General features: G+C 45.7%; 2 protein-coding genes across 3 annotated transcripts; both read right to left on the reverse strand.

The window, feature by feature from the left end:
* Nucleotides 1–749: 749 nt before the first annotated feature.
* P2RX2 (purinergic receptor P2X 2) lies at nt 750–19300 on the reverse strand. 2 transcript variants are annotated; one of them, XM_060249229.1, is made up of 12 exons: nt 18862–19300; nt 17424–17559; nt 15673–15744; nt 13792–13867; nt 13462–13546; nt 11809–11889; nt 11394–11532; nt 3590–3720; nt 2175–2265; nt 1931–1996; nt 1765–1842; nt 750–952 (listed from the first exon to the last, which is right to left on the reverse strand). In XM_060249229.1, exons 1-12 carry the CDS (start codon nt 18990–18992, stop codon nt 848–850), a joined length of 1191 nt encoding a protein of 396 aa, XP_060105212.1. In that variant the 5' UTR covers nt 18993–19300; the 3' UTR covers nt 750–847. The 2 variants fall into 2 exon arrangements, with proteins under 2 accessions (XP_060105212.1, XP_060105213.1); XM_060249230.1 differs by lacking the exon at nt 15673–15744.
* Nucleotides 19301–24599: 5299 nt separating this feature from the next.
* On the reverse strand, nt 24600–25947 carry ISG15 (ISG15 ubiquitin like modifier). Its single transcript, XM_060249466.1, has one exon. It carries the CDS (start codon nt 25885–25887, stop codon nt 25402–25404), a length of 486 nt encoding a protein of 161 aa, XP_060105449.1. The 5' UTR covers nt 25888–25947; the 3' UTR covers nt 24600–25401.
* Between the last annotated feature and the right edge of the window lie 207 nt (nt 25948–26154).

Genomic DNA, 26154 nt, shown 5'->3' on the forward strand with positions numbered 1-26154 from the left:
TCAAGCTAAGGCCATACGTTCACCTTAAAAAGTTACCTACCTCCTGTGAAAGAGGCAAAACCAGGCTGATGAACCGCTGTGACTGACTTCCCACTCATCTTGTTTCGGTCTTGTTGCTCCTTTTCCCTGCGGGGCTGCTCCTGGATTTTGCAAAAGCTGTCTCCAGCTGGTGAGTTGCCCCGCCCCTTTTCAAGTTCCCTCCGTGGCAGACAAACTGGTTTTCAGAGGATCTTGCCTGCTGTGGAGAGAACTTGAAGAGCAACTTGCTAGTCCGGGGCAGTCTGTGCAAAATCCAGCAGCAGCCCCGCAGAGAAGAGGAGAGAGAGTGGTGCAAGTTTAGTGGGAAATCGGTCCAGGTCTCTGCTTTACAGGATGACTAAATGCATCAGATTAACACCCTTGATGGAAAAAGACTGACCAGAATCATGCTGAGAATGCCTGAAGGAATGCCTGAGACACACTGGGCAGCCTCTCTCTGCAAGCCAGTATTGTGCTATTGGGCCTGGATGGCACTACTTGGCTGAGCTGTCTGCTGCAGCCTGCGCAGGAGGAAATGACCAGCCTATGCTCACTTTGTTAGAGCCAGGGTGAAAAGGTATGAAGTCTGGCTAACTGGAAACCCAGATCTAAAGCCGGGTTTATTAAATTCTCTTTGCTAAGCACCTTGTATGGGGGCAGGGGGGGATTCAACAAGTATTGCTGTTTGGGGGCGTTATAGTGAAGAAGCCTGTGGCACCACTGAAGGCTAATGAATTTATTACAGCAGGAGCAGTCAGAGGGAAAGAGATGAGTCCATCAGATGCATGAGCAGGCCTGGAAACTTGGGAAGAGGCACAGGGCCCGTGGCTCAGAGGTGGATAGGAGCCTTGGAATCTGCAAGCGAGGAGTCCGGGGTGCAGGAAGTGCTAGTGCTGAATTCCGTGGTTGGGGTCATCTTTGGGCTCTTGGTCATCTGGCCAGAGGTGGGAGAAAGAAGGGGGAGTTAGTGGCTGGATTTTACAGATGAGTGGAGTCCCAAACTGGCAATGGGGGAGGGAAGGAAGACCAGGTGAACTAAAATTGGCTGTACCCCCCTTGCTCCTTCCATCCTGCAAGACTTAAGGTGTGGTCTGCAGCCAGCCCAGGGGGAGTTGTTGGGTAGAATGGACTGTTCCAAGGACAAGGACTGCTGCAGGATCATTAAAAAAAATTAGCCCCTTCTGAGAACAGAAATGCAACAGATAGAGATTGGACTAAACTGGAGCATTCTTCTCAATGAGGTGTCAAGGGAGAACTCATTAGCATACAAAAATTGCACCACCTCCCCACATGCAGTTGATTTCATTGTTGCACTCCTGATCAGTTCTAAAGCATAGATTTTTCAAATGATTCTGGGTCAGCCTGAAATTCTTTGGAAGGCCATCACAGATTCCTCAACAGTAGACAGCTCTTGTGCTTTCTCGGCTTTCCCTGAAAACTGCATCACGGAATGCCTTCCCAGCAGAGTTGACAAGGGCCACTCCCCCTCCCCACACACACAGGCACCACCCAGACCGAACATCCTATGGAAACAAGTTTCATGACTGGCTCAGTTCTGTTGATGCCAGTGACCATGGCCCCTCCCTTTTCGGTGGTCTTACTTCTAGGCAGGTTCAAGCAGAACAACAAAGCCTCACAAAGGCCTGGCAACAATTGTGTGAGGTGGAGTGTTTGTTTAGGGCCCAAGGTGGAAAAACTAATATCTCTTGAACCAGCTTTCCTGGCACGCAAACAACAAGCCTGTACCTGGTCAAACTTTCGAGCACTGTACACTTCATTCTTGTTCATGAAGGTCAATAAAATCCAGTCGCAGAGGAAGGAACCCTAGAGAAGAGGGCACAAGATGGATAAATCTGGTCCTAAGGAAGCCTCCATCCCAGAACAAAGCAACAGCAGAGGCACAAATACTCACCACTCCCACAGATGTCAAGGCTGTGGCCAAGTTAATGATGGTGGGAATAAGACTGAACTTGCCTGCCTGTTGAAAAGAGGAAAGGACCTCAGCACCAACACAGTGTAAGGCATCAGCAACCAGAGGACCTTCACCGCTAGCAGTGTGGTCTTATTGAGTGTAGCCCAGTCTTGTACCACTGCAGAACTGGGAAAGTAGCAAACCACTGGGGAGGAGGGATAGGAAAGACCCACATCTCACTCACTTGCCCATGCACAATCACATCAATGCGAATCCCATAGGCCTTGATCAAGGTGCGAGTGCTCTTCCCGCTGCACTGGTAATACTTGGCAAACCTGGATGCCAAAAGCGGAGTTAGCAGTGGAGTGAAATTATCTCATTGTTATTGGCACCAACTCCCCTCCCCTCCCCTGCTCAGGTCTCTGATCACGTCCTACGGACATTAGAGAAGCCATGTTGGATCAGGCCAATGACCCATCCAGTCCAACACTCTGTGTCACACAATGACCAAAAAAAAGAGGTTCACAAACGGGGCTAGAAGCCCTTCCACTTTGCCGCTCCCCCCCCCTGCCCCAAAGCACCAAAAATACAGAGCATCACTGCCCCAGACAGTTCCAATAATATGCTGTGGCTAATAGCTACTGATGGACCTCTGCCCCATATTTTTATCCAAACCCCTCTTGAATCTGGCTATGCTTGTAATCCTGTGGCAGTGAATTCCACATGTTAATCACCCTTTGGGGGAAGAATTACTTCCTTTTATCCGTTCTAACCTGACTGCTTAGCAATTTCACTGAATGCCCACGAGTTTGTGTATTGTGAGAAAGGGAGAAAAGTACTTCTTTCTCTACTTTCTCCATCCCATTCATAATCTTGTAAACCTTTATCATGTCACCCCGCAGTCGGCGTTTCTCCAAGCTATAGAGCCCCAAGCATTTTAACCTTTCTTCAGCAGACAACAGGCAGCTGACTTAGAAAATATTAATTCATCTACCCAGATATGCACCTTTAGCCTTTGAGAAATGACAGACTTGGAAGACTACTAACTGAGGTGGGGAGCATCACTGATTATAAGAGCTACCAGGTTTTTCTTCTGCCCTCAGCCTTTGAAGGGTCTTCTGTTTCCTGTTAGATGTCTGATTAACTTTGGCAGCTGGAGGCAGCCATCATCATGATGTCTTTCCAGAAGGGTCAAAGCTGCAACCGATATTTGATCAATCAGGCACCCATTAAGTCTACATGACACTGTATTAAGGATACATACAAAAGCCTTAAAACCATGACCCAAAATCTCCCCCTGCCCCTTTTTTCAACATCCAGCTTGACAACGAATTCTGAAGTCCTCTCAACCCTGCACGCTGTTTTGTGTCACTCTGAAGGCTCTTAAATGAAGAGCATTACATATGTTTGATTTTTGTACCAGCACAGCTACTTGGGACCTCCAGCACTACAAAGAAGCAGCAGAATTTCGTGCCTCTAGAGGAGGCTGCCTGCTGCATCTTTCCCCAAGTCTACATCAAGCAGCATATGCAGAACAGTGACTCATTCAGAAGCATATAATCATATCCACCCACCAACAATAATAAGACACTGAGGAAGAAGCTGCAATGTTATTTTTCCTCAGGGCAACAAAATGGCTTGAGCAGAGTGTGGTGTTACCTGTAATTGTAGCCAGAGGACGCCTGAGCCCACTTGGGATCCAGCCTGCGGAAGGAATATCGGGGGTTGCATGTGGAGTCCGGCAGGTCCAGGTTACAATTCCAGTTGATGATAACTCCAATCACACCACCCTAAGAAAAGAAAGCAGGTGCAGAATTAGCAATGGCAAAGCTGCCTTCTGAATACTTTTTTGTGCTCTCCTTTCCCATTGCCTGCTTCCAAATACCAGGGACAATGTGTTTTCAGCACCCCAAGTGAGGAAGAGAGTGCAGTTCTGAACAGAACAAAACTGAAAGTCATTATATTACATGGTCTATAATGGATATGGTCCATTGAGAACATGCTGGAATATTCATTTCCTTATTAACATTTCAGAAAGGAACACTTTTGCATTTAAGTGCCATTTATGAGCGGATATCTATCGTCTCACTCTGACCTGGATAGCCCAACCTCATCAGATCTCAGAAGCTAAGTAGAGTCAACCCTGGTTCATTCTGGGAAGGGAGACCACCAAAGGAGTCACTGCACAGAGGCAGGCAACGGTGAACCCCCTCTGAACATCTCTTGCCTTGGAAACCCTGCAGGGTCACCATAAGTCAGCTGCAACTTGACAGCACTTTCCACCCATCCTCTATTGTCTCACAATGGTTTGGTCAATCCTGGGCTTATTTATTTATTTATTTAGAATTTATATCCCGCCCTTCCCACGAGTGGCTCAGGGCGGCTTCCAATAATAGATCCGACATAAAATTAAACAATATTTAAACATGTAAAGGATTAAACATTTAAAACAGGTAAAACAGATAAAACCTTAAAGATTAATAAGCTTAGAGCAGGAAGTGGGATCCAGGGGACAAGAATAACATGGAGCTAAAGAGAAATGCCTGTGTCAAGAAAGGAATTAGGAACTGGATCAGAAGGTGAAGTTCTCCTTTGCAGTTGAGCAAAGGCATTCCAGTAATATTCAGTGCCCGAGCAGCCACATAGTAGGGCAAATAATACCCCACCCCTTTCTGCTTTTAGCTTTGGAAAATAGTATAGTGGAAGGCTGAAACCTCCTTCTCCACTTGCAATGTGGTCCTGTTCTGAACTGGACCATGTGGAGCTCAGGAAAATAAGTTTCCTACCACTGCAGTCTGGCTGCAAGGAAGGTGATTCAGATCTGGAGAGCCTTGACCCAGTACGCAAACCAACATTTCATGTAGTTCAGGTGGGCTTTCCCTTTTCTAAGATATTAGCAGAAATTGCCAACCTATTATAGACTGCAAACTTCCTTTGCATTAAACAAAGATTTTACATAAGCCACTGGTAGGGAGGCAGCATAGTATATAGCCCAGTCTTGACAGATCTTGGAAGCTAAGCAGAGTTGGTACTTGGAAGGGAGACCTCCAAGGAAGGCTCTGCAGAGGAAGGCAACAGCAGACCACCTCTGCCTCTCACTTGCCTTGCAAGCCCCTTGCTAGAGTCCCCATAAGCCAGCTGTGATTTGACAGCACTTTACACACTCACAGCCTGAACCTGTCCTTATTAACCATATCTGATTTCATAATCATTGTTAGGCATCTGTACCCTGATCTCTTCCACAGAGCCGCTGACAATTCCAAAACCAGTTAATAGACAAGCTGGCCCAATCCAAGCCACATTAGTGCCTCACCTGAGAAACACAGGCAGAACTCACATTTGTTAGCACCACCCACCAGATGGGGTCATCCTGCACATGCCTCATGGCACACTGCAGGTGACTGGTCCAGGAACCACAAACCCAGGCTGTGATGGAAAACTGAGGTTTGCAATATGGATTGTGGAAAACTGAGTTGTGCATTAGTCACTGGCAAGGCAGGCTAATGGAAGCAGCTAACGTGCTCAACCCTGTTATATTTTGGAGTTGGGAGCTTACTCTACTGGATGCTGCTTTGAGATTCACATTACTTAAACCAAGCAGCTGTCCCCTTATAATCCTGTCTCTATCTGCAAACTGATAGGGCTTTTTTGTAGCAGGAACTCCTTTGTATATTAAGCCACACACCCCTGACGTAGCCAATCCTCCAAGAGCTTACAGAGCTCTTAGGACAGGGCCTACTGTAAGCTCTTGGAGGACTGGCAACATCTGAGGTGTATGGCCTAATGTGCAAAGGAGTTCCTGCTACAAAGAAAGCCCTGGAACAAACCAATTGTTATAAAGGTGAGTTTCCAGCACGTACTATCTGTGTCTCTCCCCCACCCCCACCTCCAAAGATCTTGCAAAGACTTCTCACGTCCATGTAGGAGCAAAGTATCTGAACCTCCCTGGGTTAAGTAATAGACTCAAGTCCACTGCCTGGCCCATAAGAGCTAATCTGAAGCCCCTTGACCGCTTTTTCTGTCAATTACAAAGCTCAGAGCTGCCCGGATGGCTGAGAGACCAGCTTTACTGAAGCAACTGATAATATACTCTATCCCAGAGGAGCTATTAGGGCTGATTGATGTGAAAAGAAAGGCAATTAAAGGCCAGCCAGCTACCCGGAATTGGCAAATGCAACCTCCTTGGCTGGCAGAGGCCATGGCTTGGAAGCAATATCCCTGGCTGGGATTTGAACAGACAGGTGGCAACAGGCATGGGCAATTCTGAAGGGTACATGGGGAGGGGGGAACAGCCTCATACTAGTCTGCAGGGCTTTGGACAAAGATTCTAACCATGGAAGCAGGGAGGAATGTTAAATGCCCTAGGTCCTGGGTGGCCAACGGTAGCTCTCCAGATGTTTTTTGTCTACAACTCCCATCAGCCCCAGCCAGCATGGCCAATGGCTGGGGCTGATGGGAGTTGTAGGCAAAAAACATCTGGAGAGCTACTGTTGGCCATCCCTGCTCTAGGTGGATCCTGCCTGGGGCACCTGAACCAACCAGCCTCCTCTCCTGTTTTATCTTCACAATTATCTTGTGAGGTAGGTTAAGAATTTTTTAAAAAATCTGAAAGTGCCTGGCCCAAGGTTGTTCAGTTGCCGTGGAGACACTAGTGGGCTTCTACATAAGAGTAGATAATTTCTACCCCCTACAGCTGTCCAAAAGCTGGAATCTATGTAGAATGATTGTGAGCGTGAAATAAGAATATAAGAGAAGCCATGTTGGATCAAATCAATGACCCATTCAGTCCAGCACTGTATCACACAGTGGCCAAAACCCAGATGCCATTAGGAGGTCCAGCAGCAGGGCCACAACACCAGATTTCCTCCCACTGTTGCCCCCAAGCACCAAGAATACAAAGCATCACTGCCCCAGACAGTGTGTTCTATCTATATGTTTTGGCTAAGCCACAGATGGACCTCCGCTCCACAAGTTTATCCAATCCCCTCTTGAGGCTATCTTGTAGCCACCACCGCTTCCTGCAGCAGGGGATTCCATGTGTTAATTACCTTTTGGGTGAAGAAGTATTTCCTTTTATCTGTTCTAAGCCTACTGCTCAATAATTTCATTGAATGCTCACAAGTCCTTGAATTGTGAGAAAGGAAGAAAAGTACTTATTTTCTTTCTCTATCCTGTGCACAATTTTGTAAATCTCTATCATTCACCTTTCAGTCATCATTTCTCCAGGCTAAGGTGGCCTAACCTCTTTAATCTTTCTTCATAGGAAAGTGTTCCATCCCCTTATCATTTTAGTTGCCCTTTTCTGCATCTTTTCCAGTGTTTTTCCAGGGCATATATTTTTTGACATGCATTGACCAGAACAGCACACAGTATTCCAAATAAAATGAATGCCTGGTGGTACTGTAAAGATTAAGTACACTTATTTCAATATGAGGTTTCCAGAGCGAGCTTTTGCCCACTTCTTCATGTGTGAAGGGAAAATCTTAATGGGTAAATGGGAAAGAGCCAAGGCTTAGTGTGAATGACCCCATGAGTCTTTCAAGTATAATTCTCAACGTAAGGGGGGGAAAGAGTTTATGTAGAAAGGCTAAGTGTGAATCCCGTCATAAATCCAAAGAATTAGCAGTGATGCATACTGGATGGTGAGAAGGTCAGAGCAAATGTGAAATTAACTGTTTTTGATTCAAGGTTATTGTCTGAGAAACATGTTAAGAACAGCCAAATGAAAGTTCTAAAAAGTGAGTTCTATAGAGCTGAGAGAGTGAAAACTAAGAATATCTGTTCACTAACAGATATTCTGTTTAACAATCTGGAACCTTCAGGTGGAAGCTGAGAGCTCTATCAAAGACTTATCAGCACTTTGAAGAACATTTGCAGAGAGCCAAAACTGCTAAAAAGAGTGGGAAATGCCTCTAGTCTCTTTATGCAATTTTATTCTTGAACTGTAACTCATTCTAGTTTACACTGCGTTTATCTTTTGTCTAAGTTTATGTTATCCTGTTTTCGATTGTGTTATTTCTATTATACCTATGTAATGCTGCAAAATCCAATAAAAGTTTATTTTTGAAGCGCAAAGAAGAAAAAGAAAATGCCTCTAGGTTCAAGTTTTGCTCTCCTTCCTTCTCCAGCTCTGTCCTTGTTATGCTTCTACCTCACAGCTGACCTTACAGTTTCCCAACAGGAATATGAGGTCAGGACTTCCTATGGCTTCCCTCTGGAGAGAAAGGGAGAGGATGGAATTGTGGTAGGAACTAATTCTGAATCACTGTTCTACTGGGTGTTTAAGACTGGACTCGAGGTTTATTTTAGTTGTCAAAAGCTACCCAAGGTGGGCAATATGGATTGGAGCTGCAACACTGAAAGGGGAATTAAATCTTTCTCCTTCCTCCAGCACCATTACCTCTGTTAGCAATCCTCTGAGTTGCTTTAGCCTCCAGGAGGGAAAAAGACAGCACAATACAGCTTCCTGTCTTTTTCCCTTCTAAGGCATAAAGCTATCAAGGAGGCATTGGATTCAGAAGCAGTGCGGGAGCAAATCAAGGTCTGTTGTGCCAGTCTTTAACTCTCCCCCTGAGCTGCTCTTTTTAGTTTTAAAAAATACATGTGCTGATCTGGTCAGGATCATGTGTGGTCTGGTCTCAGGTGAGGGCTCTGCAATATGGCACAGAACATTTCAAGATAGAAAGCAAAAGTAGATCTGGACCAGTCAGGGCCAAAGCCCAGGGTGCCACTGGGGGCGGTGCCTCCTATAGAATTTGCAGTGCCTCACCCAATCATCCCCAATCTTCCCTTTCACTGCAGTGCCTCCTATAGAATTTGCAGTGCCTCACCCAATCATTCCCAATCTTCCCTTTCACTGCAGTGCCTCCTATAGAATTTGCAATGCCTCACCCAATCATCCCCAATGTTCCCTTTCACTAGAGGCACCACCTCTAGTGCCCCCTTATTGTCTATGGCCCTGGGACCTGTGCCAGGGAAGCCTGCAAAAGAAGAGCTTGTAGAAGCACTCTGTCTTGACTACCTGAGGTGGCTGCAAGCTCCTCAGTTTGACCAATGGTATTAAATCAAGTGTCAATATGATTGCTGGTATCCACCAGGGTTAGGGCAGAGGTTGCTAAGATTGTATTTTACTGCATGTTCAGGTGGTACACTTTATCGCAGCTTTAAAACATTATGACCTAGCAAAAGACATCAACTTTTTCAGTCAGTAGCCAGATGCTGTTGTGATCTAAAGCGTAATGGAGGATCAAATGGATAAGCTAGAAATATCACTTACACACCATAATTTTCCCTTGGGAAATCCAGATAGGTTTTGTGAATAAAACAATGCTAGTTAAACATGAAAAGTGTAACAATGAAGTAACTTCTGGACCTGCCTTCAGTGCTGATTATACATACATGCTATAAATTATATAGCAGTCAAATTATATCTTTCTACTAATTTCGTCATGTGAGAGCTACATTTCATAATACAATCACAGGTCGGTTGACCACATAACTACAACTCACTAATCCTAGGAATCCCTTGCTTACTGCCCAAAATTAAACCACAGCTTTTATTTATATTGCCAAATTTTAACCCAGAATAAATGTAACTAATTGATAGATAGCACCCGAAGAGTGTTTGTGAATGGTTCCTCATCCTCTTGGAGAGCAGTGACAACTGGAGTGCCTCAAGGATCTGTCCTGGGACCTGTTTTGTTTAATATCTTTAATAAATTATTTGGATGATGGAATAGAGGAAATGCTTATTAAATTTGCAGATGATACTAAATTGAGAGGGGTTGCAAATACAGTAGAAGAGAGTCAGGATCCAAGATGATCTTGACAGGCTAGAAAACTGGGCTAAAACAAATAAAATGAATTTTAACAGAGATAAATGTAAAGTTCTGCATGTAGGTAGGAATAATCCAGTGCATAATTATAAGATGGGGAAAACTTGACTTGGTAGTAGTTTGTGTGAAAAGGATCTAGAGGTCTTAAGGGACTTGAGAGTCAGTTTGGTGTAGTGGTTAAGTGTGCGGACGAACAGGGTTTGATTCCCCACTCCTCCACTTGCACCTGCTGGAATGGCCATGGGTCAGCCATAGTTCTGGCAGAGGCTGTCCTTGAAAGGGCAGCTGCTGTGAGAGCCCTCTCAGCCCCACCCACTTCACAGGGTGTTTGTTGTGGGGGAGGAAGATAAAGGAGATTGTGAGCTGCTCTGAGATTTGGAGTGGAGGGCAGGATATAAATCCAATATCATCATCATCACCATACACTGAACATGAGTCAGCAGTATAATGTGGTGGCTAGAAAGGCAAGTGCAAGTTTGGGCTATATCAACAGAAGTATAGTGTCCAGATCATGTGATGTGATGGTATCACTTTACTCTGCTCTGATTAGACCTCACCTAGAGTATTGTGTTCAGTTTTGGGCACCACAATTTAAGAAGAACATAGAAGAGCTGGAATGTGTCCAGAGGAGGGCAACAAAGATGGTGAAGGGCCTGGAGGAAAGTCCTACGAGGAAAGGCTGAAAGAGCTGGGTAGGTTTAGCCTGGAAAGGAAACAACTGAGAGGTGATACGATCACCATCTTCAAGCACTTGAAGGGCTGGTGCAGAATTGTTTTCTGTTGCCCCAGAAGGTTGGACCAGAACCAACAGGTTGAAATTACATCAGAAGAGTTTTCAAATAAACATTAGGAAGAATGTACTGACAGAGTGATTCCTCAGTGGAACAGGCTTCCTTGGGAGGTGGTGGGCTCTCCTGCAGAGATGTGGTGGAAGAGGAGCCTGGACTCAATGGCCCTCTTTGGAGGCTTTGCCTGTGTGCCAGCCTATGAACTGGGCAGATCGTGAGAAGAAGGGCAGCAAGGGTTGCATCGGTGCTTAGTCCTTGTGGCCCTTTCTTACATACCCAGGGAATGCTGTTCACCATACAGCAATTTTTCTCCAGGACATTTTGGCCAGGGATCCTGGAGGGGTTCCCCCCCTCCATCTTCTGGGCCTAGAACAGGTGCCACTGGGTGTGTAAGGGGGAGGTATTTGTGGGTTGGACTAGATGACCTGAAGGTCCCTTCCAACTCTATGATTCTATGAAAGCAGAGAAGCCTATAGTGGATTTTAAAAGGTCTCTCTTGAGTAATTTCCCAGACTTTCTTTAGCACTTATTATAATCATTGTTACCAACATGCTGCAAGGATTTAAAGGAACAGATCCTACAAATACACCCCCCAGCTAAGAGGGCACATAGCATATCCTTCAGAAGGGCTGGTGATGAAGCTTGAGTACTGTTGCAATTCAAACAATGGAAGAACCCGTTCTGATATTCAGAAGTACACTGCCTCAGCAAATGGAGGTGCCACACCATACCTACCCTCTTGCACAAATTTGTTTCATTTTTATCTTAAATTAGTGGCCACTAGAATTCAATCAAAAGGTCTGGTCAGAAAGAGGGGCAATTCTAATGTGTCATGGATACCGTTTCAGCCAGCTCAGTGAAGTTCTCGCCTGCTTGTGCCACAATGAAGCCCAGCTTGAAGATGGGACAGTAGAGATCCGTGGTCTCATTGAAGGTGCAATTCCTCAGGTAGCCATCTTTGTTTTCCTTGATGTTCCCTCTTGGAAGAGACAGAGTGAGGATCAGAAAGCCCAGTACTGTTCTGAATGGTCCTTTCACAGAAACATTTTGGCGTAGTTAGCAAGAAGTGGATTAAAGGAAGCCAGTTTGCCCACTCCATAGCCAATCTTTAAACATCTGTCCAAGTCACCACCCACCTCTAGTTTTCTGACCAGCTTCCTTCACATTGGGATGAGTAGTCACCTTGACCTGGAACCCCATCCTACCCCTAGAGCTCTCCCATGGTCATCAGCACCAGACCCTTGAAAGTTCTTACTTGGAAAAGCGGAAGCGAGGGAAATGAATGTTATTCTTGATGAGGATGGTGAACTCCGGTGCCATCTTCCCCAGCTCCTCACTAGTGAACCAAAACAAGAAGTAAGAAGCAGAGATAGAAAGGGCCACACTCACCTCCTTCTTGGCACTAAAAGCTCAGCTCCTTTCTGTTGTTAATATCTACAAACCTGGCCCTCCATTTTGCTTGGATGTGAGGAAGATCCCAAGAAACACATTGGATGCATTCAGATGACACTCTAAACCATAGTTTATAAACCCCAGTTTGAATAAATTCTGGCTTAGGACAACATTCAAATCCTGGCCACCCAACTATCTCTGATGAGCCAGAGAGCAACACATTGAAATCCTTAGCTTTTGAATCCTGATGTATAATAATGCTTGTTAGACATTACATCCAAATGCAGGAATCTCAGTTTAATGCCAGTTTGTTCAGTAGCACCACCCCAAGGTCACAAAGTTGTAGCTGTGTTTAAAAAAATACCTTAAGCAGAGTCCAGTTAGTTCCAGTCATTTAATGCACTGTGTTTGCATCATTTCACTGTGGATTAAACTGAGGCTATTTTTTTAATGTCTGCAGGTAACCTAAGCAATCAACTGTCACTGAGCAAACTGACATTCCAAATGTATGTCTCCCCAAGGAGGATCCACTGCCACCACCCCTTCATACAAAATCATACATTAGACACAAACCTCTCAGAAAGCCCCAGTAAATGACCAGGAGCTTCACAAGAGCTTGGTTGTCAAAAAAAAGGTAGAAAAAGGAGCCCAAAATACAGGTGAATGTGGTTGACCTCTGTTCTAAACTCAGATCTGTCCCAGTCATGTATAAACTGGGTGGGGTGCAATTCAAAGCAGCAAAGAGGAATTCCACTGTTGATTCCACCCCATCAGCCTCTCCATCCAGGGCTGCCCCTAGACCATCTAGCACCCTAGGCAAGGCTAACTTCTGGTGTGCCCCCCACCACACACACACTGATTATGTCACCAAGTCATGTGGGGACACTCAATTTGGTACCCCCAGAAGGCTGGCGCCCTAGGCAGTCACCTAGTAGCAGGACCGGTCCTGTCTCCATCCCAAATGTTTTTCTCCTGTCTGTGCTCAGTTCTGGCATCAGAGATCAATGAAAGGGGACCTGGCCAGGGACTTCATCGGTGCGCTTGACTGCACAGTGGGAGTAAGAGCATGGGAGGCCGGGAGAAGGGGTCAGCAGCCCCTACCTGAGTGCTCCTTCATCCCTTTAGAAATCACACAGTTGGGACAGCCCCACATCTGCCAATTCCATGTATAATTTGGGTCCGAGACCCAAAGGTGTTGTGCTAGAGGCACTGTTGTGCAAGAGGTACTTACACAACCACACACACATTTATTTTGTCTTGCTGTCATCCATGACCAAACATGTTTTTGTAATGAATACCTGCCTACTGGAGGTAATAGGTAATTCAAAACACCACAGGCAACCAAGTTTCTCTCATGTGACTCTCAACATTCTTCAGCAGTCCCATCAACCTCCAGTGGTACAAACTTTTCAATGCACTTCTCATTGGCAAAGTGACTTAGAACCAAGTGTGGGTTGGAAAGGGACTTCTGCTGCCACATGGTCCACCCTGAGTTCCCTACAGTGCCTCTCATTACCTGGCAGCTGCTCCATTTTCCACTGGACACCAGGCCATGATCTCACAGGTCTTATTGGCAGGGACACAGCGACCGGTCTTCTCTCCTATAGGGAAAGATGCATGGGATACAGGAACGGGATACAGTGCACATATGGACAGTGACTATCCCACAGCCTTCTCTTAGTCCAGGTGGTATTATTGTGCTCTTATGCAAAAAAAAGGATTGTGTGTCTGAAATCCACCTAGTGAATCTGCAAAAGAGGCACCAGGGTTGAACCAAGGTCTTCCCAGTTCTGCCTCTTAGCTTCTACATTATGCCAAACCTTGACATGACTGTGCAGTTACTCACCATTCCCCAGCATGTCCATGTCACCCATCACACAGTCACTATCAGAGCGACACATGGCACTGCGCACCTTCGCACTCTATGGAGGGCAGGAGAGAGAATAGTAAGAAGGGGGATAAGAACTGCTGTATTTCAGGGGCAGGCAAAGGCATCCCTTCATGGATTATGGGTTTCCATCTTCCCTGGTTTCCTGTTTATCAAGAACTTTCAAGTCAGATTGTTTTCTTTGTCTGGTTTTTTAAAAGTCTGGGTTCTGGCTCAGCTCCCATTCATTTCAAAGGGACTTGCACAGGCAAAATTTCAGGGTGGGTTGTACCCTTCACGAAGAATACAACTAATATAGCTTTTGAATTAATTCTTTCTGGAATGACTAAAAGGAAATACTTGTTTATTCTTTTTCTCACCTAAATTGCATAGAATACAAACAGTTACACTCTGAACCAGAATGCCACCAAATGCCATGCACCCTGAGCCTGCCTTAGCGGGATGGGTGGGATATAAATTGTATAAATAAACTAATAAAAAAATAAGAAACCCCTTTGATGTAGTCTAAAAGAAAGCAGGGAGCTCTTAAAACAAGCCTCTTCTTCCATACTGAAAAGAAATTAACAAAAAATAATTGGCACAGTATGCACAGTAACACCAAAGAAGGTGCAAAAACCCAACCCAGAAATGGAATTGGATTCCTAAATGCTGTGGTTACAAGCACAGATTAATAAAACCCAAAATATATCTTTAATAATACAGTGAAATTTAAAATATTGTTAAAGTGATAAACCATTCAAATCTGACTAGGCACAATTTGCCCAAAAAGTCCTTCTTCAGTGGTCCCAATTTCATATCACATGCACTTATCTTAATTTACTGCTGCAGCACACATATGCACACGGTGGGTGACGGAATCACTGCATGCAGTATGGTTATACCGTATCTCATTCCCTTTGGATTGGCTATAAAGATCATGAGCTAGATGTAGAGCTTCCACAGAGTATCTCTGTGCCACAATATATACTTTGGAATGCCCACACAATACCTGAAACAGTCAACTACGATACAAGAACCTTCAAATATGATATTTGAAGTGATATTAAATTGGGACTACTGAAGGTCTTTTTGGCTGAAATACATATTGTCAGATTTCATTGGTTTATTAGTTCCAGTCAGTGCTATTGAGCATATACTATATTGTATGGGGTGTGTACTTCACAGTGTGCTACTAAGAGTTTATTATATGCAGTGTGTACTGCACACTGTGTGACCTAGGGTTGCCAGACCCCCGGTGGGGGCAGGGGTCCCACTCTGCCAGACCCACCTCTCTGCTGACAATCAGCAGGCCAGCTGGGGAAACTACACCCCCCCCCCAAACGAAAGAGAGAAACAACCAACATTTTAGCCTACATCACTTCCAGGTCACTTTGGAAGTCATGTGGGCACTTTGCTGACTTGTTGGATGAAACTTCCTGCTCCTGGCAAACCCACCCCCATCTCCCACTGGCTGCCAGGAGGGACCTGGCAACCCTAGTGTGACCTCTATGGTTAAAAGACCCATTTTGTTTTTTAATGAACATTTAAAGTGCACTGCATTAAGATATTTTGTTTAATTTTTGTATCTCTGTGTGTAACTTCAAACTTTTAGTTATCCTACAGTGCTCATAACATCAAATTAAAATGTCAAAAAGTGCCAGCTGGAAGTTCAGATTAATAAACCAGATTAATAAATGCATTTTGTGAAGGAAAACGTGACAATTATGTCCACAGAAATTGTAGAGCGGTTAGTGCATTTCTAAGGAAGTAATAACTTTCAAAGGAACCAGGAAGTGAAAAGCTAAATGGGGGTGGGAAATGGGACAAGCTGTAGACATCTTCTGACTTCAGCTCTCCTACCTCAGGGCAGGTCTTCTGAGTCTGTGAAGGGGTGACTTGGACACGGGTGATGATACTGAATACACTCCCTCCCTGCAGAAAATACACATGAACACACATAAAGCTGCCTTATACTGAATCAGACCCTTAGTCCATCAAGATCAGTATTGCCTGAGTAGTTTTGTGGGGTCTCATGATTTACTGCCTGATCCTTTTAGCTGGAGATGCTGGGAATTGAACTTGGGACCTTCTGCATGCCAAGCGGATGCTCTACTACTGAGTCATGACCCCTCCCCAAGAATATAGTGGGTGAGAGGAGAGGGGGGAGAAGATAGGAGAAGGGTGCAGCTTCATGAGTGGGTAATATTCTATTCATTCAGTTAACTCAGCCTCTGCCTGTTCAAGAGAACACCACATAGCAATCTAAGCAATGGACCACTGCTTACGATCAGGGCCAGATTAAACCCTGTGGAGGCCCCTAGGCAGTCAAAATCTCCAGGGACCCCACACAAATTATCTTAGAGTTGGAGCAGCTGCCCCACTGCTTATGGCCCCTGCCGCAGCCTGCAGGCACCTTCTGAAAAGCCCCTTTGACAAAACCGTAGGGGAGAGGCAGAGAGAGGCAAACTTGGCAACAATGCCAGCATCAGCCGCACCAGGCAAGTTGGGCAAAGAGCAGCTCAATTGCTGGCTGCAAGGAGGAGGAAAATCGGGGCCGGGGGGGAAGCCACCCCAGGCCCCCTAAAGGCATGGGGGCCCATAGGCCAGTGCCTGCTTGGCCTAATTGTTAATCCAGCCCTGCTTACAATGAGGATAAGTCACTACTGAATGTCACAAGTAAATTCTATCAAAATGCTTTGCCTCCCTTCCTTACCAGGGTGGACTCTGGTTCCATCCCTTCCTCTCACTTAAGGGACAGAGAAAGGGAGGAAACAAAAACCTAACGTAGCACCAGTTCAAGGTATACAGACCAAGGTAAAGTTTCATGCAATAGCAGTGCTGTATATTTTCCAAAGCACGCCACTGGTCATCACAAGATGGATCAGAATTCCAAACTGGGTGACCCTTGATCACATCAAGGCTGCATATGGTATTTTGTTTTGCCTTTGGGGGAATTTTTTTTAAGTCAGTGGTGTAGCGGTTAGAGTGCTGGACTCTAGATTCAAATTCCTGTTTGCCATGAAACTTACTGAGAGATCTTGGGCAAGTCATTCCCTCTCAGCCTAGCCTACCCCACAGGGTTCTTGTGAAGATACAGGGCACAGGAGAGAACCATGTATGCACCCTGAGTTCCTAGGAGGAAGGGTGGAATAAGATTGGACCAAGTCAATAATAAATAAAGGTGGGGGGAGTAAAGTAAAATAGATGAAGGATATGAAGAGAAAGTGTACAGGTGGGCTAGGAAGACAAGGTAGACTTGTACAGTATAAAATGGAAAGGTGAATCCTCTATCAATGTACATCCAGGATGTAAAAAGGATGAAAGCTATTGGCAGTTTGAGGCTTTAATCCTATGCACTGTTATATGAAAGTCAGCCCATTGCACATAATGGGACTTCCAAGCACACACACACAGATTCATGTTGTATGATTACAAGGTATCCCAACCCATCAATGGCTCTGCAGAGCCTCAGGCAAGATTCTTTCCTAACTTTGCCCAGAATCTGTTAGGTCAGCCCTGAAGAGTCTACCTCTGGATCCAACCACTGCCCTTTGGCTTTTGGATGCATCTTACTTCCCTGCCTGCAGGGGGCACTGTCATGTCCTCCTCACCTCTGGTGGCTTCACGTACTCCTCCACATCCCAAACTTTCTGTTGTGAGCGGGTGACTCCCTTCACCTTGGTGATGACAGAGCTCTCAGGGCCTGACTCGCTCTCCTGGTAACCCTTCTGGATGATGAACACATACCTGTGATGGATGAAAGGTTTTTTTTTCAAAAAATGTGGTACTAATTTATGTCAGACTTGTGGAGAGACTGGATGTGATTGGTTACAGCTAGCCAACAGAGAAGCTCTGTGTACATGCTCCAACTCTGACCCAGCTGGTATGTGGGATCCCCACCAAACTGGGGGGATTGTAACAAGAGCCCAAAACCACCTTCTGAAATATGCTCTGGGGCTTAACATATTTCAACCTCCTGTTGAAATTAAGCCCTGAAGCAAGTTCTTGGCTTTGTCTACCAGGGAGAGTTATTGGACCACACAAGTGTAGAGAATTTGTTCCATTTGGGCAAGATCAGCCAGTGGGATAGAAAATGCCTGTTTAATATTCTTTTATCTTCTGCTAGCATCACAGTGTCAGAGACTGGGAAAGCAATGCTGGGAGACTGTCCAAACTGAACAGAATGTAAATTATATTAATGCCCCATTTCACACTTTCAGAGGTTAAGCCCTGGAATTGAATCTAAGCTCTGAAGCAAGACTCTGGATCAAATGAAGCCATTTGAAATGTCAGGGTAATGGGGATGGGAGGACAGGAAGCTGCCTAATGCAGTGCCAGGCCGTTAGTGTATGCCACTGACTCTGGCTGCCAGCAGCTCTACCGCAGCTCAAGCAGGTGTTTCCCAAAGTTTGCTTCCTGAGATCCTTGACCTAGAGATGTCAGGGATTGAACCTGGGACCTTCTGGGGTTGGCCTCATCTCCCCAGGTATAAAGCACATTGACAGATATCAAACTGACCAATGGCAGCTGTACATCTTTTGTCTTTGGCACTGCCCATGAGATAGACTTGAGAACCAGATCTCACAACCTGGATCTGTTTAAGTGCAGGGATTTGAAACTGTAAATATTTTAGCATTTTGTAAAGCAGATGTATTACAGTGGCATGCTTTCAGCTGGTATTTCACTTTAATAGGGACAAATGGGTGGTTATAGAGGGCGCATCGCTAGAGGCCATGGCATACTGCAGGTGAGCTGCCTTATTTATATCAAAACAATACCTAGATTAAAAGACATAATTTAAATGGTAAATTTCTTATGGGCAGGGACTTCTGACTTTTACTTAGGAGACTATGAACAGCACCGTATACATTGACTGTGTCGCCCAAATGCACACCACACACACACATACACATATAAAATGTCCATGCATCCCGTCTTCCCCTGATAGGTAAAGCTAATAAAGAAGGTGCATGCCATAGCCACCCACCAAGAATGGTTCCAGACCTGCATCTCTCCTCTTCCCATTGAAGATTTTGTGGGAACACTTACCAAATAAAATAGACCAGGATAAGCAGCTGGACCAGTCTGTAGATCACTCCCAGTTGCCGATTCTTCACTACAATCACCTTGGAGGTCTCATAGTTCCAGAATTCCCAGAAGAAATCCCAGTAGCCCATCATGGGTCCTTCCCCAGCTTAGGGGATGGGCAGGAGATGTCCAGGCAGATGCGCACACCCCTCTTGGGATCCTCTCTCCAGAAGTCTTTTGGCACAGCCAGGATCTTCTTGCTCCTTCTTTCTCCTATCCTGCAACTATGGCATGCCCTGCCCTGCTCTCTGGGAGCTTTGTGTTATAGCAAGAGAATGCCCATGCTTTATTTCCCTGCTCTGTTCATCCCAGAGAAGCCTTCTTCAGTGGAGCTGCAGAAGCACCTCCCATGCTTTCCCTCTTGCAATGAGCAAGCCACGTTTGCTTGAAAGCTGTGAGGCTGGAGGATTCTCTTTCCAGCCAGACAATAGCTGCCCATCCCTGTAGCAGGGGTGCCCCCTGTGGCCAGAGACTGTCTCCACCACACAAACATGCACACACTAGTCCATCTGTCTCCAAGCCATTACTCTATTGTGTCCCTCATTGGTGATTAAAAAGTAGAGTTGTCAGCTTCCAGGTAGGGCCTGGAGATCTCTGGAATTTCAACTGTTCTCCAGACTATAGAGCTCAGTTGCCCTGGAGAAAATGGCTGATTTGGAGGTTAGACTGTATTGTATTATACCTCACTGAGTTCCCTCCCATCCCCAAATTCTACCTTCTCCAGACTCAGCCCCCAAATTTCCAAAAAAAATTACCAACTAAGACTTGGCAACTCTATCAGAAAGAGTTCCTGTCTCACTCTCTGACTCCACATGTCATCTTGGGTCACCACTAGCACCTCCTTTGGGGTACCACAAACTGGCAAAATCAGAGGTGGGGTACTGATTGGCACCTAGAGGTGCCCCATCAGATCTTTCTCAAAGCAAATAGGTGGGTTGATTTGACTCATTCTCAGGATCAGTTTCCATCCCTTCCTTAGTTGAATGGGCAGCTACAGAGCTTTCTGGATGAGACATCGGCTTTGGATCCATTCCAGTTTGGTGCATCATGGGACAGAGGTGGTACTGGTCACCCTTACAGATGACCTCCATGGACAGTTGGACCAGGGCAGGCTGACGCTGCTAATATTGTTAGATTTTTCAGCATTTGACAATCAACCATAATTTGTTGACCCACTACCTTGCCATCACTAGAATATATATGTGGAACTGCCTTATAATGGCTGTGCTCCTTTCTCCAAGGGTGGGGACAGAGAGTGGCGCTGGTCTTTTAATGTGAGGCATTCCTCAGGGGGCGATCCTCTCTCCAATGCTGTTTAACATCTATATGCACCCTCTCACCCAGCTAGTCTGGAGACTTGGGCTAAGCTGCCATCAATATGCTGATTATACCCAGTTGTATCTATTAGTGAATGAATAGCCAGATGCCATCCCAGAAGAGCTGACCAGTTGTTTGGCGGCCATGATGGAATGGTTAAAACAGAACCGTCTGAACTGAACTCATTGAACTAAACTGAACTGAACTCAGAGCCAGTTTGGTGTAGTGGTTAGGTGCATGGACTGGGAGAACCGGGTTTGATTCCTCACTCCTCCACTTGCAGCTGCTGGAATGGCCTTGGGTGAGCCATAGTTCTCGTAGTTGTCCTTGAAAGGGCAGCTGCTGTAAGAGCTCTCTCAGCCCCACCCACCTCACAGGGTGTCTATCGTGGGGGAAGGAGATTGTAAGCTGCTCTGAGACTCTGATTCAGAGAGAAGGGCAGGGTACACATCTGTGGTCTTCTTCTTCCTCATTGAAGACAGAGGTACTGTGGCTGGGCCAGGGAGGGCTTCTGTTACCTGCTCCTGATGGGATACGGCTGTTACCACATCTCTTTGTCAGGATTTTGAGCATAACTCTTGATGCCTCCCTTTCTTTGGAGGCACAGGTCACAAATACAGCCAGGATGGTGTTTTTTTCATCTGCACCAAGCCCAGCAATTGACCCACTACTTATCCCATGCTGACCTAGCTACAGTTATCCATGCAACAGTCACCTATAGATTGGTCTATTGTAAATCACTCAATGCAGGGCTGCCCTTGAACTTGCTCTGGAAACTTCAACTGGGCCAGAATGCAGCTGCGCTGGTCCTAATGGGACCCCCTTGAGAGCACATATACAACCGGTGCTCTATCAGCTGCACTGGCTCCAGATTGAATACTGAATCAAGTTCAGGGTTTCAGCACTTACCCTCAATATTGTGTAGTCCTGGTCACTCCACTTCAAACAAGATATTATAGCATTGGAAAAGATGCAGAAAAAGGCAACTAAAATGATTGAGGATGGATCACCTTCCCTGTGAAGAAAAGTTAGAGGTTAGGGCTCTTTAGTTTGAAGAAATTATGATTGATGGGTGGTATGATCGAGATTTACAAAATTATACATGGGATAGAGAAGGTAGAGAAATAAGTATTTTTCTCCCTTTCTCACAAAAAAAAAAAAGAACTTATGGGCAGTTTACCAAAAGAGTAAGTAACATGTGAAATTCACTGCCATAAGGAATGGTTGCTGCTACAAGCATAAGACAACTTCAGGAGGGGATTGGATAAATGTATGGAGCAGAGATCCATCATTGACTAAGCCACAAGGTATAGATGGAACACTATGTATGGGGCAGGGATGTTCTGTATTCTTGGTGTTTGTGAGACATCAGAGGGATGGCTCCTGGAATTCCAGCCCCACTGGTGGATCTTCTGATGACATCTGGGTTTGGGCCACTGTGTGACTTGAAATGTTGGACTGGATGGGCCACTGGCCCGATCCAACATTTCTCTTATGTACTTATGAGAGACTTGCTTAAGGCCACTCACCATGTCACAAAACAAATAAATCATAAAAGCAACAAGCAAAAATTATGTATATTAAAACAAGCCATCAAAACAACATTCAGCAGACTAAAATGATGTCCATAAAACAGCCTTTGAGCTAGATGCAGCCCCTGAATATCAGGTTTAAAGGAGGTGGGTAGATTAAATGTCTGTGTATACTAAGGAGAAATAGAGCATGTAACAGGTGAGCCTCAAAGGGGAGGGCATTCCAAAGCTGAAGGGCCACCACTGAGGGGGGAAAACTGTCTGTGGTAGCCACCCACCTCATTTCTGCAGGGAGGAACACAGAGCTTAGAAAGAGGGTATTCACTGGCAGGTGGGACAGGGACAAAACAAAACCCAGCGCTTTTGAGTGGTCTCCAAAAACAAATGGATAACAAAGAAAGAGAACAGGGCTGGAGTAAGTCTGCAAGGAGCCAGGACCAAGCAAGAGTGGGATGTGGCAGCTGATGGAGGTCCAAGAGTCAGTGTGAAATATGCCTCCCAGAGAGAAACTACAGAGAAAACAGCCATTGACCTTCCTACCAGAGAAAGGAGTGACCTTGAGTGATGGGCTTTCAGAGGGCCTACAAGGAATGTGGCATTTGAAAACAGAGAGGCAACTCAGGTAAGAGACTTGGGCAAACCAGAAAGCCAAATAGTTTGCACAGGAGGAGGATTACGTAATTGATCCATGGGAGATGCTTTGAGATGATAACACAGGGTGTCTAAATAAAGAAGCATGTGATTGGCAGGTTTTTTTTAATGGCTAGCCAATAGATAGTTCAGTACAGGGGTGACACAATTCCTTTATCCAACCCTGGCAACATTTTGAACCATATGAAGTTTCCAAACAGCCTTCGAAGGAATCCGCACGCACCTAAAGTGCATCACAGTAACCTAACCTGCATGTGATCAGAGCACAGATCCCTGTGTCCAAGTAGGGTTGCCAGCTACAGGTTAAGAAATATCTGGAGATTTGTGGGCAGAGCCTCAGGTCAGGGTTCGTGGAGGGAAGGGACTTCTATGGGATATGCCATAAAGTCCACCTTCCAAAGCAGCCATTATCTACTGACAAACTGATCTCTGTCACCTGGAGATCAGTTGTAATTCCAGGAGATCTCCAGCTACCACCTGGAGGTTGGCAACTGTATATTCAAGCCATACAGGTTGGGAACTGTATGTCCAAATCACTCTTTTTGAAGAGTGGCTGTTAGCTGATGTGTCAGCCAAAGCTGCTAAAGGGTTCTAAGGAAGAGACATAAGCCTCCAGCTATAAGCCAAAGCAGCACCCTCTAGGCCAGGGGTGGCAAAACTTGCTGAACATAAGAGCCATATAGAATAAACATCAGATGTTTGAGAGCTGCAAGACAGGAAGGAAGGAATACAAATAAGACGGGGAGGAGGGAGAAGTGGAAAGAAAGTAACTTTAATTTTAAATGCACTCTCCAAGCTGCCAGCTGGCTTGGCTTTGAGAAGTGATTTAAAGAGACAAGTGCCTTCTCCAAGCTGACCAACAGGGCAGTGGGGGCTTCAAGAGCCACACAATATGTGTGGAAGAGCCACATGGGGTTCCCAAGCCCCAGTTTGGCCATCCCTGCTCTAGGCAAATAAAGGTTTTCACTAACTGATTGATACAGCAGCATCCCCAATCTATGAACCTGCTACTGCAAGGGAGCGCAGCTTCCTCCAGGTCATGCTGACTCCTCAGTCCTCAAGCGGCTTTGTCATTGCCCGATAGCATCACTTGTCTTCTGGGGATTAAACTTCAGTTTATTGGCCCTCCCCTCATCTATCTCATTACCACGCTAGGGTTGCCAGTCTCCAGGCTGGGCCTGGGGATCTCCTACTTTTACAACTGATCTCCAGCTCCCCTGGAGAAAATGGCTGCTCAGAAGGGTGGTCTCTATGGCATTGTGCCATGCTGAGGCCCCTCCCCAAACCCCAGCCTTGATTTTCTCCAGGGGAACAGATTTCTGCAGTCTGGACATCAGTTGTAATTCCAGAAGATCTCCATGCCACACCCAGTGTCTGGCAACCCTCAGAAAAAGAGCAGGTCCTACACACACACCCCTTTTGTCTGTGCAATACTTTTTATTTATTAAAATATGTATACCCCTCCCTTCCTTTTGGCTTAAGGTGGCTTATTAAAAAATTACAAAGACCGAACAATTTTAAAACAAAATCTCTCCCTACCAACCCAAAAGATGCCTGTTCATAACCCATCAAAGCCCTGGCCTTGCAGTGAGGGGATGCTCCCCAATCCTCTTTAGGGAGCACACTCCACAGTGCAGGGGCCACCAAGGAAAAGGCTCTGGGCAGTACCAAGCAAGCTGAGAACAGCCAGCAGATGGCAGTCAGCCAGTGCGCAAAAATGCAATTTAGGACAGAGTTCTCATCAGAATAGAGAGCCCCATGGCGCAGAATAGTAAAGCTGCAGAATTGCAGTCGGAGCCCTCTGCTCATGACCTCAGTTTGATCCCAGCGAAAGCTGGTTCAGGTTGCTGGCTCAAGGTTGACAGCCTTCCATCCTTCCGAGGTTGGTAAACTGAGTACCCAGCTTGCTGGGGGGAAAGTGTAGATGACTGGGGAAGGCAATGGCAAACCACCCCGTAAAAAGTCTGCCGTCAAAACATTAGAAAGCAACGTCACCCCAGAGTTGGAAACGACTGGTGCTTGCACAGGGGACCTTTCCTTTCCTTCTCATCAGAATAGGGCCAATATAAAAGTAAGCTTTCCAGCTATCCAATAATCTGATTACCCAGAAAATGACTCACTGGGGTTGAAAGATGAAACAACAAACTAGTAAAAATCTCAGAAATACGTGCAAAGAGGAAGGGTGCCAGACATACAGTGTTTTTGTGATTTTTGAAAAATTGTATTAATATACCAACTGCTAAAAGTACCTAGGACAGAACACAGGAATGGAGTACACAATACAATTCAGAATTATGCAATACATCAACAGAATTACAATACTGGAGCATTTAAATAGGACCAAACAGAGAGTGGGAAGATGTTTTAACCATCTTGCTTGGCTTGCAAGAGAAAAATTCAGAACTCACAGGCAGTGGTCTGTAACACTGTGGAGCAGGCCTTACTTAAAGGCAAGGGGTAGCCACCTGGGAGAGCACAAAGTTGCAGTAACAGGCAGCATTCGGAGGCAGACATGTCCTTCATCAGCCAAGACCTAGAGCACTGGATGGTTCTGGTTCCAGTTCTTCACTGATCTGTATGTGATTTCCAGGCTGTCACTCCTTGGAAAGGAAACGAGGGTGAAAGCAAGCTGGCACCCAACTGGTAACGAATTAACAGGAAGAAAGTTGCTGAAGTGGCACCACCCATCTTCTGCTTCAGGCCCCCCAAGAGAGACAATACTGGCAAGTAATTTAAATTAATGTCAGCCTTAGAAGGAAGAAATAGTTTCTAAGAAGCCTTCATGCAAGAGCATTCGGGGGTAGGCCAAAGATCCTCTGACTCTCTTCTCATGCCATGGTTGGAATTGCTACTCCCAGGTTACAGATATTTGTGTGCAACAACAGGCTACATTTGTGTGACTAGATACAAGAATCTGCATCAGTTTTTGAACAAATAAGAAGAGTGGGTGTTTCCTCTCCACTCCCCCTCCCCCCCCCCCCGCCCAGCACTGAGAAGGTTGTTAAAAATCTAAGAAACACTGAGCAAAGCTCAGGAGGCCAGCTTGGCCAATCCAGCCACCACGCAGGCGCAGATTTAAGTAGATGGTGCCGTGTGGGGCAATGTTGAGATCTGATAGTTTATGGCCATTCTCCAAAGACCTCCCTTGATAAGTCAGCCAGAACTGTTCTGCCTGGATGTTCTCTTGCTGCTGAACCCGGACTCTGAAGTTGTCCACTTTCTCTGAAGGCATGACATTGTAGGTGCTGGTTCTGCCCCTGTCATTCTTCAGGAAAATGGTAATGGACTCTTCATTTTTCACCACCATCATGATGGTGTCTCCAGATTGCAGCCCAAAGTCAGACAGCTGGGCTCCATCACGGAGGTCAAGGTGACTGCTGTTTTGGCAGGCCAGTTTCTGCTGATATGGTGACACCCCTGATTTTTGGGCAATTTGGATTTTGAGTTCCCAGATGGTTCTGCTGGCAGTGGTGTTCAGGGAATGCATCTCTCCTGTCAGCAGCTTCACATTCAAGCACAAGGCCTAAGGAAAAGAAAGAACAAAAGATAGGAAAGTTGGAGGGCGGGGGAGCCTGATAAGAGGGTGATTGATATATACAACATCATGCTATTGCAATTCAGAACTACACAACCACTTTGTAGAATTGGTATGGAATCAATGTAATTCACAGCAGATCAGTCTTTTTAACATTTTTTGACTGGGACTGCCTTCCCCTGTGAGTACAGCAGCAGCAACAATTCACTATGGCCAGTT

This window comes from Heteronotia binoei, chromosome 11 (assembly GCF_032191835.1).
Source record: "Heteronotia binoei isolate CCM8104 ecotype False Entrance Well chromosome 11, APGP_CSIRO_Hbin_v1, whole genome shotgun sequence".
NCBI classification, from domain to species: domain Eukaryota; kingdom Metazoa; phylum Chordata; class Lepidosauria; order Squamata; family Gekkonidae; genus Heteronotia; species Heteronotia binoei.

Coding starts and splice junctions, on each gene's coding strand:
- P2RX2 (XM_060249229.1), bottom strand. CDS start 18,992: ATGATGGGCTACTGGGATTTCTTCTGGGAATTCTGGAACTATGAGACC. Junction 3,721..11,393: donor TCACTGAGCTGGCTGAAACG/GTATCCATGACA, acceptor TTCTTTTCTTAG/GGTGGTGTGATTGGAGTTAT. Junction 953..1,764: donor GTGCTCGAAAGTTTGACCAG/GTACAGGCTTGT, acceptor ACCTCTGGCCAG/ATGACCAAGAGCCCAAAGAT.
- ISG15 (XM_060249466.1), bottom strand. CDS start 25,887: ATGCATTCCCTGAACACCACTGCCAGCAGAACCATCTGGGAACTCAAA.